Genomic DNA, 13,540 nt, shown 5'->3' with positions numbered 1-13,540 from the left:
GCTGTATGTTAAAGGGGGCAATCACTGGATTGTCTGTTCCAGATTCGATTATTTAAAGACCGTCGTTATGTAGCTGGAATATTACTGAGTGCGGCGTTAAACAACAAACAAACAAAACAGTCCCTGGGATCTGTTGGTGACTCACTTTGTGATATTTTCTTAAAGGTCTGTATTGTGACAACTAGTTTTACTGTGTCTTTTCAAAAGTTTATTGTAGGAATTTGTTTACTTAAAACTTTTTATACTTTTTGTCTTTTTTCGCTTAAAAATGAAATTTGTCAGTGAAATAAAGAAATCTGTTTTTTTGTGGGGCCAAAGGCAACACCTGGTATCATCTCTTTTTGATATATCAAAGCATGCTTAATATGGAAAGGGTTTTGTCACTTACATTTATTTGAAGAATTAATTCCCTTTCTTCATTTTAATTTTGATCATTCAGAACGGGAATAGTTTGAGCGGATTATATTCTTAGTTGCGAAAACTAGGGCTGAGAGAGCCATAAATCAATGCGATTCAGATTACGAAACTCCTCAGTGAAGCTGACAGCATACATCTAACATTATAGTGGTGTGCAATGATTCTCAACATGGAAGTACTTTAAGTAGCCGATTATTGAAAGTTTCCTTCGGTATAAACCAACAATGCTTCTAAAGGTACGTTGCATGCTTGTTCTTGCAAAAATGTTATTCCACTTCTTGCCTTTACGTCCTATGGAAGCAGTTTGAGCGGATATTAGACGTGACTTATTATTTTCTGGTGTTGACATATGGAATCTTATTTTGGTAATCATAAATATTTGAATATCATAAGAAAATATTATTGCGATGTACAATTCCGTTTATTGTAAAAAGATCAGATTTCAACAATAACAATATATTAGAAGTAAAAGGAGAATACAAATATACATGGCTGATCGTCATACAGGTTTAGCACTAAATCACACCGCAAATAGGTCAGCGGGTAAATCCACATTGTCACACACATTGTCACTGATCGGTTTTTCAGTGTTATCAAACCGTCAGTAATACCCGTGTGAAAGAACCTCATCAGGACTAGGTTCGTGGATAGGCTGACTGAAAGGCAGAGAGGAGTACAACGTTTCCAGGGCCGACAACGTTGACAGGTAGGACGGTGAAAACGATTCCTTGCTCTGGCTTCCGGAAGAATTCCAAGACTCTGAACCAGATGCTGGTTCGTGTGAAAGAGAGGAACGAGATAGACTAAATCTTTTATTTTTGACTGCAATCATCTGGGGCGAGATCTGTCCGCTAGATGGCGTCATAATACTAACTGTCCCAGGTCTCGACGAAATCCCGAACGGTGGCGAGACTTGCCCAGGTGTTGTAACCGCAGACGATGTTGTTGTCCCTGGATATACGGGACAAGGGCGCTGTATGAGCTGGGATGGTGACGGTGACGATGGCGGGGTCATCATAGCACTGGAAGATGTTGGAACAGCCAGAGGGGATGGCACCATGGCACCTGGCATCATGTACGAGAACTGTGGAAGAGCAGACGACATTGCAGGACAGGGCGGCATCAGGAACGAATGGACGGGAGATTTGTCCGCCTGGTGCGGTTGGGCGGCCTTCTGTCGCTTGGTTCTTGCTCGCTTGTTTTGGAACCATGTCTGCAAATAATATGAAAAATATTTTCAATTTACAGATTTTGTAATTAAGTTAGACAACATGTATTCCTGCATATCACGACTGTTGGACAACTCATTTAAACTATATGTTCAATTTAGAAACTGAGAGAAGCGAAAAAGTTAATGTATTTTCAATACTTACGTTTTCTAGCAATTATGTTACATTTCGGCCTTCATGACCCCATAAATCGTGTAATACGGTGTGTATGTGTGTGTGCGTGTGCGGATGCGTGCGTGTGTGTGTGTGCGTGCGTGCGTGGGTGGGTTGGTGGGTGCGTGCGTGCGTGCGTGCGTGCGTGCGTGCGTGCGTGTTGCTAGTCCAAGACATGTACCATCAGATGAGAGAAACGTACGATAAATGAAAGCAAATATTTGTTGTTTAACGCCGAACTCAGCAATATTCCAGCTATATAACGGCGATCTGTAAATAATCGAGTCTGGACCAGACAATCCAGTGAATGACATCATTCACCCAACTGGGATACGATGACATACTTCAACCAAGTCAGCCAGCCTGACCACCCGACCCCGTTAATCGCCTCTTACAAGCATAGTCGCCTCTTATGACAGGCATGGATTGCTGAAAGTCAAGTCTAACCCGGATGTTCACGGCTTTTGAACAAAAATGAACAAAATAGCCTTTACATATTTCAGGTGCTTCTAATAACCACCCACCTTGAGATTCCGTTGGGGCACACCAAGCTCTTCCTCCAATTTCTCATAAAGCTGCGTTTCGGGATAGGGCGTGACCAGGAACACGGCATCAAGTCTCTGGATCTGGTTCGAGGTGTAGCTGATTCTGCTGCCCCTCCTCTGGGGTAGGTCACTGTCGGTTGATGAGACAGAACAGCGCGAGGACTTCGAACGTGACCGTGACCTTTTGGGCGATATCGGACATTTATCACCAATGTCCGTCTTTGACGGCATCGACATCCTTTCCGATTTAGGGCAATATCCGACCTTTTCGGTGTTCAACCTCGACGTTGACGTGAGTTTATCCTGAGGGTGACAGGCGGTCAGAGGAGATGCTCTGACATCAGTGAGAGACTCAAGGAGATATGGGTGATAGACGTGTACAGGTGCATGGGGAGAATGCACTCGTTGTTCTGACACATTCACGCATGTCTTGGACTGGCTGGGATCCGGTCTGTGATGACACAGGTTCACTGGAGAGGGGCTTGGCGACCCCGTCGTCAACGGCTTTGATGGAGGAAGTGGAGTTTCCTGTTTGGGGGATGGTTCAGGACTTGCGTATGACTCTGTAAAAGATGATGTAAATGTCAAATAGCAGTGTGAGTGAGTTGGTCATCCACGTTCTTTAAGACTTATTTCTACTGAATAAAGACTTATTTGACGTTCTTGCGTGCCGAAGGGACGCAACTCCGGGCACATCGAATTGCGATGCTTCAGACGACTGGGCCACCTCTGCTCTTTACAGTAACGGATGAAACGAAAGGCTATACTTATTAATTATTAGGGGGGTAATTCATTAATCACAGTTATTTCAAAAGCATGTTGTTGTATTTTTTACATGTCTATTGAAAACAAAGTTTTACATTTACCATTGTGATCTTGTTCTTGGGAGGATATCACTTCTGAGGACCGTGTACAAATCATGGTCTGGAGATCGTGTTCTGAATGATGGTATTGATGAGTACCAGGATCGGCTCTCTGGTAGTCACGTGGCATGATGGCGGCCAGACTTCCTTCCAGACACCCTGGCGACAGGACACGATCATGAGCGACTTGTGGGTTGATCTTCATCAGAGACGAGATTGAGAAGGGCTGCAATTACCAATTGAGTGAGTGAGTGAGTATGGTTTTACGGCGCTTTAAGCAATATTCCAGCCATATCAAGGCGGCGGACACCAGAAATAGGCTCCACATATTGTACCCGAATGGGGAATCGAACCCGGGCCTTCAGCGTGACGAGCGATCGCTTTAACCACAAGGCTACCTCACCGCCCCATTAACAATGGAAACAATATTAGTCTGAACCCCTTTATTACGAAACTCGCACTATCCGGACGTTTACTGCTCGGAACGTCGGTTGTTATACAACACTTGATTCGTTAATCCGTACGATTTCATTGTGAACGGTACCGTCCGGATTAACGAGGTCTCACTGTTTACGTCTATCATAAAAATATTACTGGTAAACTTTCGTTAACTGCGACGTTATTCGTTATGTATCGTTAGGTGTTGATAGTTGCGGCCACAGGAGGTCAATCTATTTGCACTAATACAATGACAAAATAAACAAAAGAAAAAAAATGCTTGAATCCTTTACGTGAGCGAGTGACTGTTAATCATATTTTGGATGATTGACAGATGGTATATATTTTACAACTATTCTCAAAGAAGTTCAACTCGGCGATTACTGTTAACAAATACACATACAGCTTCCTTCACTTATAACAGAAGAACAATCAATTTAATCCTTAAATATATCACCTTTGCTTCAATCATAAATGGCGTCGGTAAATGAGTAGAGGTGGGGTGAAATGGGGTTTAGCGACGTGCATGTGTCTGCGTGTGTCTGGTTGTCCGCCCATGCCACAGCTGAGTGAGTGAGTTGGGTTTAACGCCGCGTTTAACAGTATTCCAGTTTTATCACAGCGTGTCAGTTTAATGTGGGAGGAAAGCCCGAAGTGATGCAGGTCTCAGACGTTTACCACTTCAGTGAAACCCATGAGCACGAGTATGGTGCTGACAAACCTAGAAACATAATCAGGGCGAACCGGGATTCGAACCCACAATCATAGGTTTCTGGCGTGCTCAAGCGCCATAAGCCCCATTCACATGGACAGAATTTACTTATGTAAGCAAATTTTACTCATGGAGTATATTTACTCATGTAAGCAAAAGAATAAATTGTTTACATTGCGTTCACATGAAGTTTATGCTAGGTAGAAGTAAACATCATTTCATAAATAAATTATGGACTTTTATCATTTGAGGCCATGTCGCTGTCGAAGAAAGTCAACCAGAGGCGAAAGAGAGACTTTCCATTCTTTCTTAGGATGGGATTAGTCTTAGGATTATGCCAGGAAGGAGAACTGTGGAAGAGAGAACGTTCTCAACACTGGTGGAACAATGTCGTCGAACGATCATTTGATGATAAACTGTGGATCGATAACTTTCGCATGACACGCGAAACATTTTATGAACATGTTATGTTCTTTGCAAGAAACTACAGCCGTATTTTCCTGATTATCAGTATCTTGGATTTAATATGCTTACGTAAGCAAATAGAGAATCTGTTCACATGACCAGAAATACTCCAAGAGCATTTATACTTGTGAGTAAATATACTTTTACTAGACCTCATCAGGTGTAGCAAATATACTTTTACTCATGTCTCTTTACTCCTGGAGTATATTTACTCACGTAAGCAAATGCGTTCACATGCCACCATAAATAAATTTACTTATGTAAGTATATATACTCACGTAAGTAAACGTGTCCAGTGAATGGGGCTTTAGACGAGTGGGCCACCCGTGCCCCCTGCCACATTTGAACGTGAGACTAGATGAACCCGGAACACCCCAGCAGTAAACCTGATTGTGTTATGTTAGATTTATTTAGGGTGTGCGGGTGCAAATGTCTCCCTTAACAACTACTAAAAGTCATAATCACTACTGTATATGCCAAAAGCACTACATTAAATATAGCTGCAAATTAGCAATGGCGGGCTCCAAGCTATACTCTGCACAAACGTCCATGTTCGAATCCTCAAAGGGTTTCTTTGTACCAAATCCCTCAAATGTAGGTACCACTTGCAGGGTATCGCCGCTACGAAATTGTCGTGTGCAGGGGTGGTGTCCAAGTCTGTTCTTAACCAATTTCCTACCTTGAACATGTTCGATTCCTTAAAGGGTTTGCTTGTACCAACTCCGTCAAAACATAGTCACCGGACATCGCCTCTACGAAATTGGCTCATTCCAGGAGTGTCCCAAATATTAATCAAATATTACCACCAAGCGGTGTTACTTTTAGCATGCAACCAAGAACAAACAATAAGATGCATATGGCACACTAACTTCATGTAAATTTTCAATAGTTTCTGGGAAGAACCTTACATAATATGGTCTTTAAAGTAAAATTTCGGTGAAAAAAAATCATCAAAATCAAAATCCAATACGTCCGTCGATATAAAAGATATCCAAAATCAGCTAACAGAGTGCGATGTGGTATGTATGAAGACAATTCTCAGAAAGTTTGAAAGCATATCATGCAATGGATTCAGAGGAGTATCCATTTAAAGACAGGTACTCAAAAGACACTGTGAAAACCTTGAATCCAATATGGCTGCCAAACCATGTGACCAATGACCAAAGTCAAAGAATAAAAAATGGCAAGCACTCAAAGCAGCAGACACATCTAAAGTTTAAAAGTAATCGGAAGCATTAGGGCAAAATATAGCTTTAAAAATTTCTTGTTTTTCAGTTATCTGCCCTTGGTCTTTGGGCCTACGGCCTTGGAATTGGTGTGGTATCTGGTACATAAGTATCTAGATACACATACAAAATATGAACGGAATCAAGGCAGTGGTTATTCTGCTAGCTCTGGTACAAAAATCGGCTGAATAATAATAATATTAAATCGAACGATAACACTGGGACTCTTCAGGTTTTCGGCTTTGTGACTCTTTAACAGGCTGTAACTTCTTTGTCAGTTGAGCTCCAGTCAAATGAATGAGCGTTCGTCAGGGCTTCGGGTTTATGTCGCATTGCTGAGATAAAGTGCTAAACCTCGTCCATATTCGAATCCCCAAAGGGTTTACCTGTACCAACGCCGGTAAAATGTAAGGAACCGCTTATGAGACATCACAACTACGAAATTGACATGTGCCTGGGTGTCCCATGGTGTTTTAACCAATTTCCGACTTCGACCATGTTCGAATCCTCAAATGGTTTGCTTGAACCAACGCCGTCAAACATATGGAACCGCTTATGAAACATCACCACCTGTGTCCCAGTGTTTTCTTAACCCATGTTTGAATCCGCATATGGTTTGCCTGTACCAACGCCGTCAAATGTAATGAACCGCTTGTGAGACATCATTACATGTGTCCCAGTGTGTTTTTAACACATTATTGACTTTGACCATGTTCGAATCCCCAAATGGTTTGGTTGTACCGACGCCATCAAATGTAAGGAAACGCTTGCAAGACATCGCCGCTATGAAACTGACGTGTCCCAGAATGTCCTAGGATGTTCTAAACCCATTTCAGACACTGTCCATGTTCGAATCCTCAAAGGGTTTGCTTGTACCAACTCCGTCAAATGTAGGCACCGGTTGCAGACATCACCATTACGACATTTGCATGTGCCGGTGTGTCCAAGGCCATTTCCGACCTCAAATCCTCATGTGCAAATCCTCAAAGGGTTTGCTTCTAACAATGCCATCAAAAGTAAGGTACGGTAGCATTTGGCAATTGGGAAATTGAAGTACCAAGTCAGGGAGTCTGACCACCCGATCCCGATAATCGCCTCTTCAGACAAGCATGGGTGGCTGAAGACCAATTCTAATCCTCATCTTCAAGGGTAGTATACATTGTGCAGAAGACACGTGACAATGAAAGGGAGATAACCCTATGTTATCTGAGCGCTTTCGGTGAAAAGAAATCATCAAAATCAAAATCCAATAGGGCCATCACTAAGAAAGATATCCAAAAACGGCTAACAGTGTTTGATGCGTTATGTATGAAGACAATTCTCAGAAAGTGCGGAAGTGATTCATGCTGTGGATCCAGAGGAGACAGCATTTGAAGACATGTACCTCCTAAAAGAATCGATACGTGAACAGTGAATAGTGATTTTGGTATGTAGATCTTTTGGGAGGATGCCATGCAAATTATTTTACGCAACAATCTATGAATAAAATAATCGATACGTGAACAACGCAACATGCAGTCAGGGTACACAATCAACCAGACCACACATTGTAATTTCATTACTTGACTAATCCGAAAAACATTCGGTTATATGAAAAAAGCCTCCCTCGGAATCTAATGGATTACAAATTATGGATTACAAACGAGCACAAAATAATCACAAAATTACAAAAGATTACACTTTTGCTTATACTGAGCACTAAGTTTTTCTTTCAAAGGGGACATACCGACTTTGTAATAACATTGGAAGTCCCACTAAAACAATGACATTAAAATATCAAAATACTCACAAATGATTCTTGTCGTGTTGCCATTTTGATACGGTAACAATGTTGTCAAATTATCTTCGGCAAGCCGAACCATTCGTCTACATCAATCTTCAATGAGTGATAGGAGTGCCTATTTCTTCTTATATATAGGCCGTCACGACTTCACAATTTGCAGGTGCGCCTCGTGCCGCACGTGCAAATTGATCAGGAAACTCTGTGCAAGTTGTGCATTGCAATAAATAAGTAGGCTTTTGGTACAGTGCTCATTGTCACTCTGACTTGGGGTATCTAGGTCACGTAGGTTAATAATATTATTGTTTTGCTTGAATGTTTTGACAACACTGTTTACTTGGCTGTTTTAAAAAGATGAAATAACAGTTGTTTAACCAAGAAGAAACTCAACTCAAATGTATATTAGCTAAAAAAAACACGTATTGCATCTCTATAGGTTTATCTTGTATCGTCTAAACGGTTTTTTGCATGTGGTTTGCAAGTGACATGTTATATATACCATATAGCTAATAGCACACATTCCACTTGTGTGTCACCAATAATATAGTTTCTATTGACACTCATGATTTGAGACTAGACTATGTTCGATTTATGATTCACAGATATATAACACTAACATTGTCAAGCATACAAAATTAATAAAATAAAAACAAGGTCCTTTGAAATTAGCATCATGTTCGTGATTCTTTTATATGTTTAAAAAAACAGTGTAATCTTTCTTATCACATCTAAATGTATGCGATAGACTGGGTGTTATATAAGTTGCATTGCACACCAAGTGCATTCGCACAGAACAATTTGTTGATACCTAACGTGCACTACTGACACAATGAACATTAGACGTGGCTTGCAAGCTTCGGGCGATAGTGTGACTTTGTGTGCTGGCACAGACAGTGGGATCAACCTTCTGTGCATGTGTCGTGTAGTAAGGTGCAACTATTGGTAATTGGAAAGGATAATGATTTAAAGCAGAACATTAAGAGATTAATGTTTGATATAATGATCCAGTAATCCATTAGATGTAGTATTTGAGTCATTTGAACATTTGGAAATGTAAAGCGTCGTTAATAATCCTAAATAACTTGTTGTTACCCTGGCTGGCGCTCGACATTAAGAGGATTTAACAAGGACTGTGTGTGAGTGGGTAGTATCTCAGTGGGCTAGCATAATAAAACTGGTTCGAGAAGAGCAGACATTCATTGCTATATATGTGCAATGATCTTGCCGTTAAACCAAAATTTAACGTGGAATAATGTATACCTAATCATTGTCACATGTCTGACAAATAGTAATCCGGTGCACATATGGATCTGATGGCTAAAGAGAATGTTATTGTCCTAGGTGCCGTTGTAGAGCTTAGACTATCGTAAGTCTACGTTAAGGTGTGGGAGTTACGTTCACCTTCGTGCTAAGATCGCTTTGTACAACGGCAACCTGGCTAATTGTGTCGTAGTGCCCAGGCAACGTTTCCCGTTCTTCCTGATGTCGTAGTGTAGCTGCTGCGGGGTATATGAATATTCACTCACTGATTTTCACGATCACACAAATAGACAATACCACATATTTTTTTCAATATTTAATCATATATACACATATATACAAACAATATCAGACATAATTTTAGCACTAATATATTCTGCATTCGTTATTGCACAGTCCCTTGCTGTCCTTGACTCAAGATGAGAACTGGGCATGCGCGGAAGCCATGGTTGGTGAACCGGAAGTTGGGAAGGAGAAGACCGAATGCTGCATCATCTGCATCTCTGGTGACGGCGTCATCATGAGCCCCTGTTGCGTCATCATGACCCCTGGCATTATGTACTGGTAGGATGGGAAAGCGGCGGGCAACATCGAGGCTGCAGGCAACAGGTAAGGGTGATGGTGCACTGTGGGTATCGGGCTCCGACATTGGTCGGACTGGCGGCGCTTGGAACGGGCTCTCTTGTTTTGAAACCAAATCTGAAAAGTTCGATTATCATCATCATTATTATTATATGATAAAAATGCATAGAGGGTTGGGATGATCCTGGCACAGTCAGGCTGGATAGACTCATCATCAGCTCAGGGCTATTGCCCCTCTACACGACAGCGAATGGGACTTCTCCTAGGAAGCGCTGCCTAAATTATTTATATTTCACTTAAAAATATGAACATATTTGCTATGATTGCTATGGTGTGATTTTTCATACCATTTTATATTGTGTTCAGTTAAATATTATGGTACATTGAATTGAAGACTCACCTTCAGCTTCTTTTCAGGCAAACCCAGTTCTTCCGCCAGTATCTCGAATGCCTGTGAGTCGGGGTAAGGTGAAGACAGGAACACTGCCTCCAGACATCTGACCTGATTTTTGGAGTAACTCATCCTGTTGCTTCTCACCCTGGGACACTCAACGTCAGGGGGTGAGAAACCCTGATCCGCTGGGGTTCTAAGGGGCGAGGGAGTGTTAGATGTGCTGGAACGGTCGGGAGACGATCCCGGCGTACAAGGTGCTCGGTGGTGAAACTGGTGAGATGGGACGTGATGTTGGTAATACACCCTGGGATCCAAGGACTGCGAACTCCCGTCGATGTTTGGCTCGGTTGGAGATTGCGGAGGTGTCATGTCTGAAAATGAAATAATGTATGAATAAATTACACAATATTTAAATCTAAGGCTCACTTATTTAATTACCACATACATTTTATTTTAGTTAAATTTTATTTGAGGAAACATGTTGATCGGTGCAATTCAAATACTATATTATATTAGCTTACCTGGTGGTGTACATATGGTCTGGTTGTACACAGGACACTGGTCACTGTTCATTGCAAGGACACGGTTCCATCCGTACCCTTGGGTAGTGGCTTCATCCATCTGCTTCCCTTGTGGGACACGTGACCCGAGGGTACTTCTTGGGGAAGATGATGCCAGGATGGAGGAAATGGAAAAGGACTGAAATAAAAAAAAATAATTATAGCAAGTAATCATTAATCCTGTAACCATTACTCTCCCCTTAGTTCAACTGGAGTGTAAAATAACTAGATATAAATTCATACTGGATAAAAATTCATATCGGATTATAATTCATCTTGGATCCTCTACATTTCACAATTACATTTCACTTTTCCACAATCTAAAGACATCTCTGATAAAATACACAGTAAGATTCCAACAAAATAATAAGCATGTTTTTCACGAATCACTTTCAAATGGTGATGATACCAGGTGTTCGCGAAAAGATGGGTCCCATCGATGGCGCATGCAAGCGCCATTGTAAGTCAATCGTTTGCTTACAAATATCGCAATTGTAAATATGTAAATGGTACAAATAGAACTAATTAACGTATGACGTACCGATTTCACCTTGGAGATCGACATGACGACAGTAGATGTATGATAGATGGCGTAAATATCTTCCAACTTTGTGAGAAGCAAGCGTTAGTTGTACCAGGGAGTGATGTACTGGCTCTGTGTCCCGGTCGTATGTATATACTTTACTTCCAACTGATTGCTTTCACTCAAACCTGAGAGTGACAACATCTCACTCAATCAGGCTTTGCTCAGAGAGCAATTAAATGGTTTGGGAAAACACGACGCCCGTGCAGGCCTAGCAAGCTGATGAGTGAGTTGGTAATCGGGGCACTGATCAGTTATTATGATGTTGTTGACACGTCTTAAACATGAGACACATTGTTTACATATGTGATGCAATTTGTGCAACTCAACAATGAGTGATTAATAGCACTGCTGGGATCTTTTTAAATTAAGGCAGAATATTTATTTCAGGCAGTGATCGCGACATTTTTTTGTCTGAAAGTAGATTGTTAATAATATTGTTGTACCCCAAAACATTATTTTTACAGACAACCTAGGATGTTTAGGGAACGATGTTGGTAGAAATATGAGGTGACAAATTATTTTTTCCCCATCACATTCTGGGACAAGGTACCATCCGCAGAATATCAGCTGGTCGCCACTTTGTAAGTTATCGAGCTTGATATTGAACCTACTGTATAATTATTACTTCTACACATATCATGTACCTTACTTATAAATAAAATGTACACATGTGATGCTGCGATGCTACGAATAACCGCATGTATCATGGATGCACAATCACTCGTTCTCGGTTAAGACTCCATTCACTGTACAATGCGTAAATATATAATTTTGTAGTGTCTCAACAAAGTCTGCTATTTGTGTAGGATATCGTTTCATAAAGACTTTGACATAACCACCATTATCAAACAAGTTGTATAGAAGTATACAAGTGCTCAACTTGAGTTTAAACCACGGCTCCTTTGTCTTTATCCGGGATAAAAGAACTGAATTGTCTAAATATATATTTTATTCAATTTTCTAGTCTTTACATTAAACATACGTGTGGTAAGATAGTTTTTCGTTATAAGAAACGAACAGATAGAAACAAATGTTATCTAAATCGGGGTTGTATTTGCTCACATAAATACACGGCCAAGTAACATTTACGTGATTTGTAAATGTGCTCGAGTTAGTCCTGTTAATTGTATACTTACCCCGGGACGTGCATTTCAAACCGGAGTCGACAACAGCGTGTTGCACGTGCGATGGTTCAGGGAACACATTTCACGTGCATCACGCAGTGGTAATACGCCACATCTAGACATGGAGTTGTTGAATATATTTCTAAATACGGTTAACAAAACAGCCATGTTTCAGCATTTTAGGTGGTAAGGTACTTTGAATGTTGGCCATGATTTGAATGGGTTAGAGTGAGCTAAACTGTACATTACTGTTTTTACGTGTTGACGTCGGGATTGTCGACTGCTGAACGCAGTTAATTACATGTTTCTGTCAATAACATATGCTTTGTTGTCTTTTTCAACCAAATCTTTATTTCACGTTAGTTGTATAGCTAATTAGGTAATAATTGTGTCAAATTGTCAGTTGAGATTTAAAATGCTCACTGGATATTTGTGGGGAGCTTCAGTCTCTTAACAAACCAAACAAGACCATATTGTGATATAGCACAAATACTGTTTGTTTTGTTTGTTGTCTAACGCCGCACTCAGCAATATTCAAGCTTTGTGACGGCGGTCTGTAAATAATCGAGTCTGCACCACACATTCAAGTGATTGACATCATGAGCATTGATCCACGCAACTGGGATACGATGACATGCATCAACCAAGTCAGCGAGCCTGACCACCTGATCCCGTTAGTCGCCTCTTACGACAAGCTGAAGACCTATTCTAACCCGAATCTTCACGGGTCGCACAAATACTGAGTAATGAGAGATACACACTTGATAGATTTAGACCCGAAGTCAAGAACTAACACTGTAGAGAATGTCGCAGACACGAGATCCATCACTAGTCTGCGTTATGTGGGTATGCCATTTAATCAGACACGAAATCGATAACTAAATGTATTTTCTGTTTGTATGCCATTATTAATTGATACACGAGGCCCGCATTTCTGTCAACATAGATTTAGTAACTGGCCTCATGTCTCATTGTTTTGGAGACACATAGGCAATATAGTAAGGGATTGCAGGACATATTCAATATTCAGTGGTTGGTTTGTTTGTTGTTTAACGCCACACTCAGCAATATTCCAGCTATATGACGGCGGTCTGTAAAATAATCGAGTCTGGACCAGACAATCCAGGGATTAATATCATGAGCATCGATCCACGCAATTGGGATCGATGACATGCATCAACCAAGCCAGCGAGCCTGACAACCCGA

At 41.0% G+C, this 13,540-nt stretch overlaps 2 protein-coding genes across 2 annotated transcripts; both read right to left on the bottom strand.

Moving 5' to 3' along the window:
• Window positions 1–1,018: 1,018 nt before the first annotated feature.
• LOC139446670 (pituitary homeobox 3-like) lies at window positions 1,019–7,861 on the bottom strand. The gene is made up of 4 exons (XM_071227942.1): window positions 7,838–7,861; window positions 3,211–3,433; window positions 2,324–2,907; window positions 1,019–1,630 (listed from the first exon to the last, which is right to left on the bottom strand). Exons 1-4 carry the CDS (start codon window positions 7,859–7,861, stop codon window positions 1,019–1,021), a joined length of 1,443 nt encoding a protein of 480 aa, XP_071084043.1.
• A 1,641-nt stretch (window positions 7,862–9,502) lies between these two features.
• On the bottom strand, window positions 9,503–10,193 carry LOC139446679 (homeobox protein engrailed-like ceh-16). The gene is made up of 2 exons (XM_071227951.1): window positions 10,071–10,193; window positions 9,503–9,787 (listed from the first exon to the last, which is right to left on the bottom strand). The coding sequence occupies exons 1-2, from the start codon at window positions 10,191–10,193 to the stop codon at window positions 9,503–9,505; spliced, it is 408 nt and encodes a 135-aa protein (XP_071084052.1).
• Between the last annotated feature and the right edge of the window lie 3,347 nt (window positions 10,194–13,540).

The sequence above is a fragment of the Haliotis cracherodii genome, unplaced genomic scaffold, assembly GCF_022045235.1.
Source record: "Haliotis cracherodii isolate W230 unplaced genomic scaffold, xgHalCrac1.p SCAF_6, whole genome shotgun sequence".
NCBI lineage: Eukaryota > Metazoa > Mollusca > Gastropoda > Lepetellida > Haliotidae > Haliotis > Haliotis cracherodii.
Note: the sequence above shows the minus strand (reverse complement) of the source record. Positions and strands in the feature narration are given on the sequence as shown.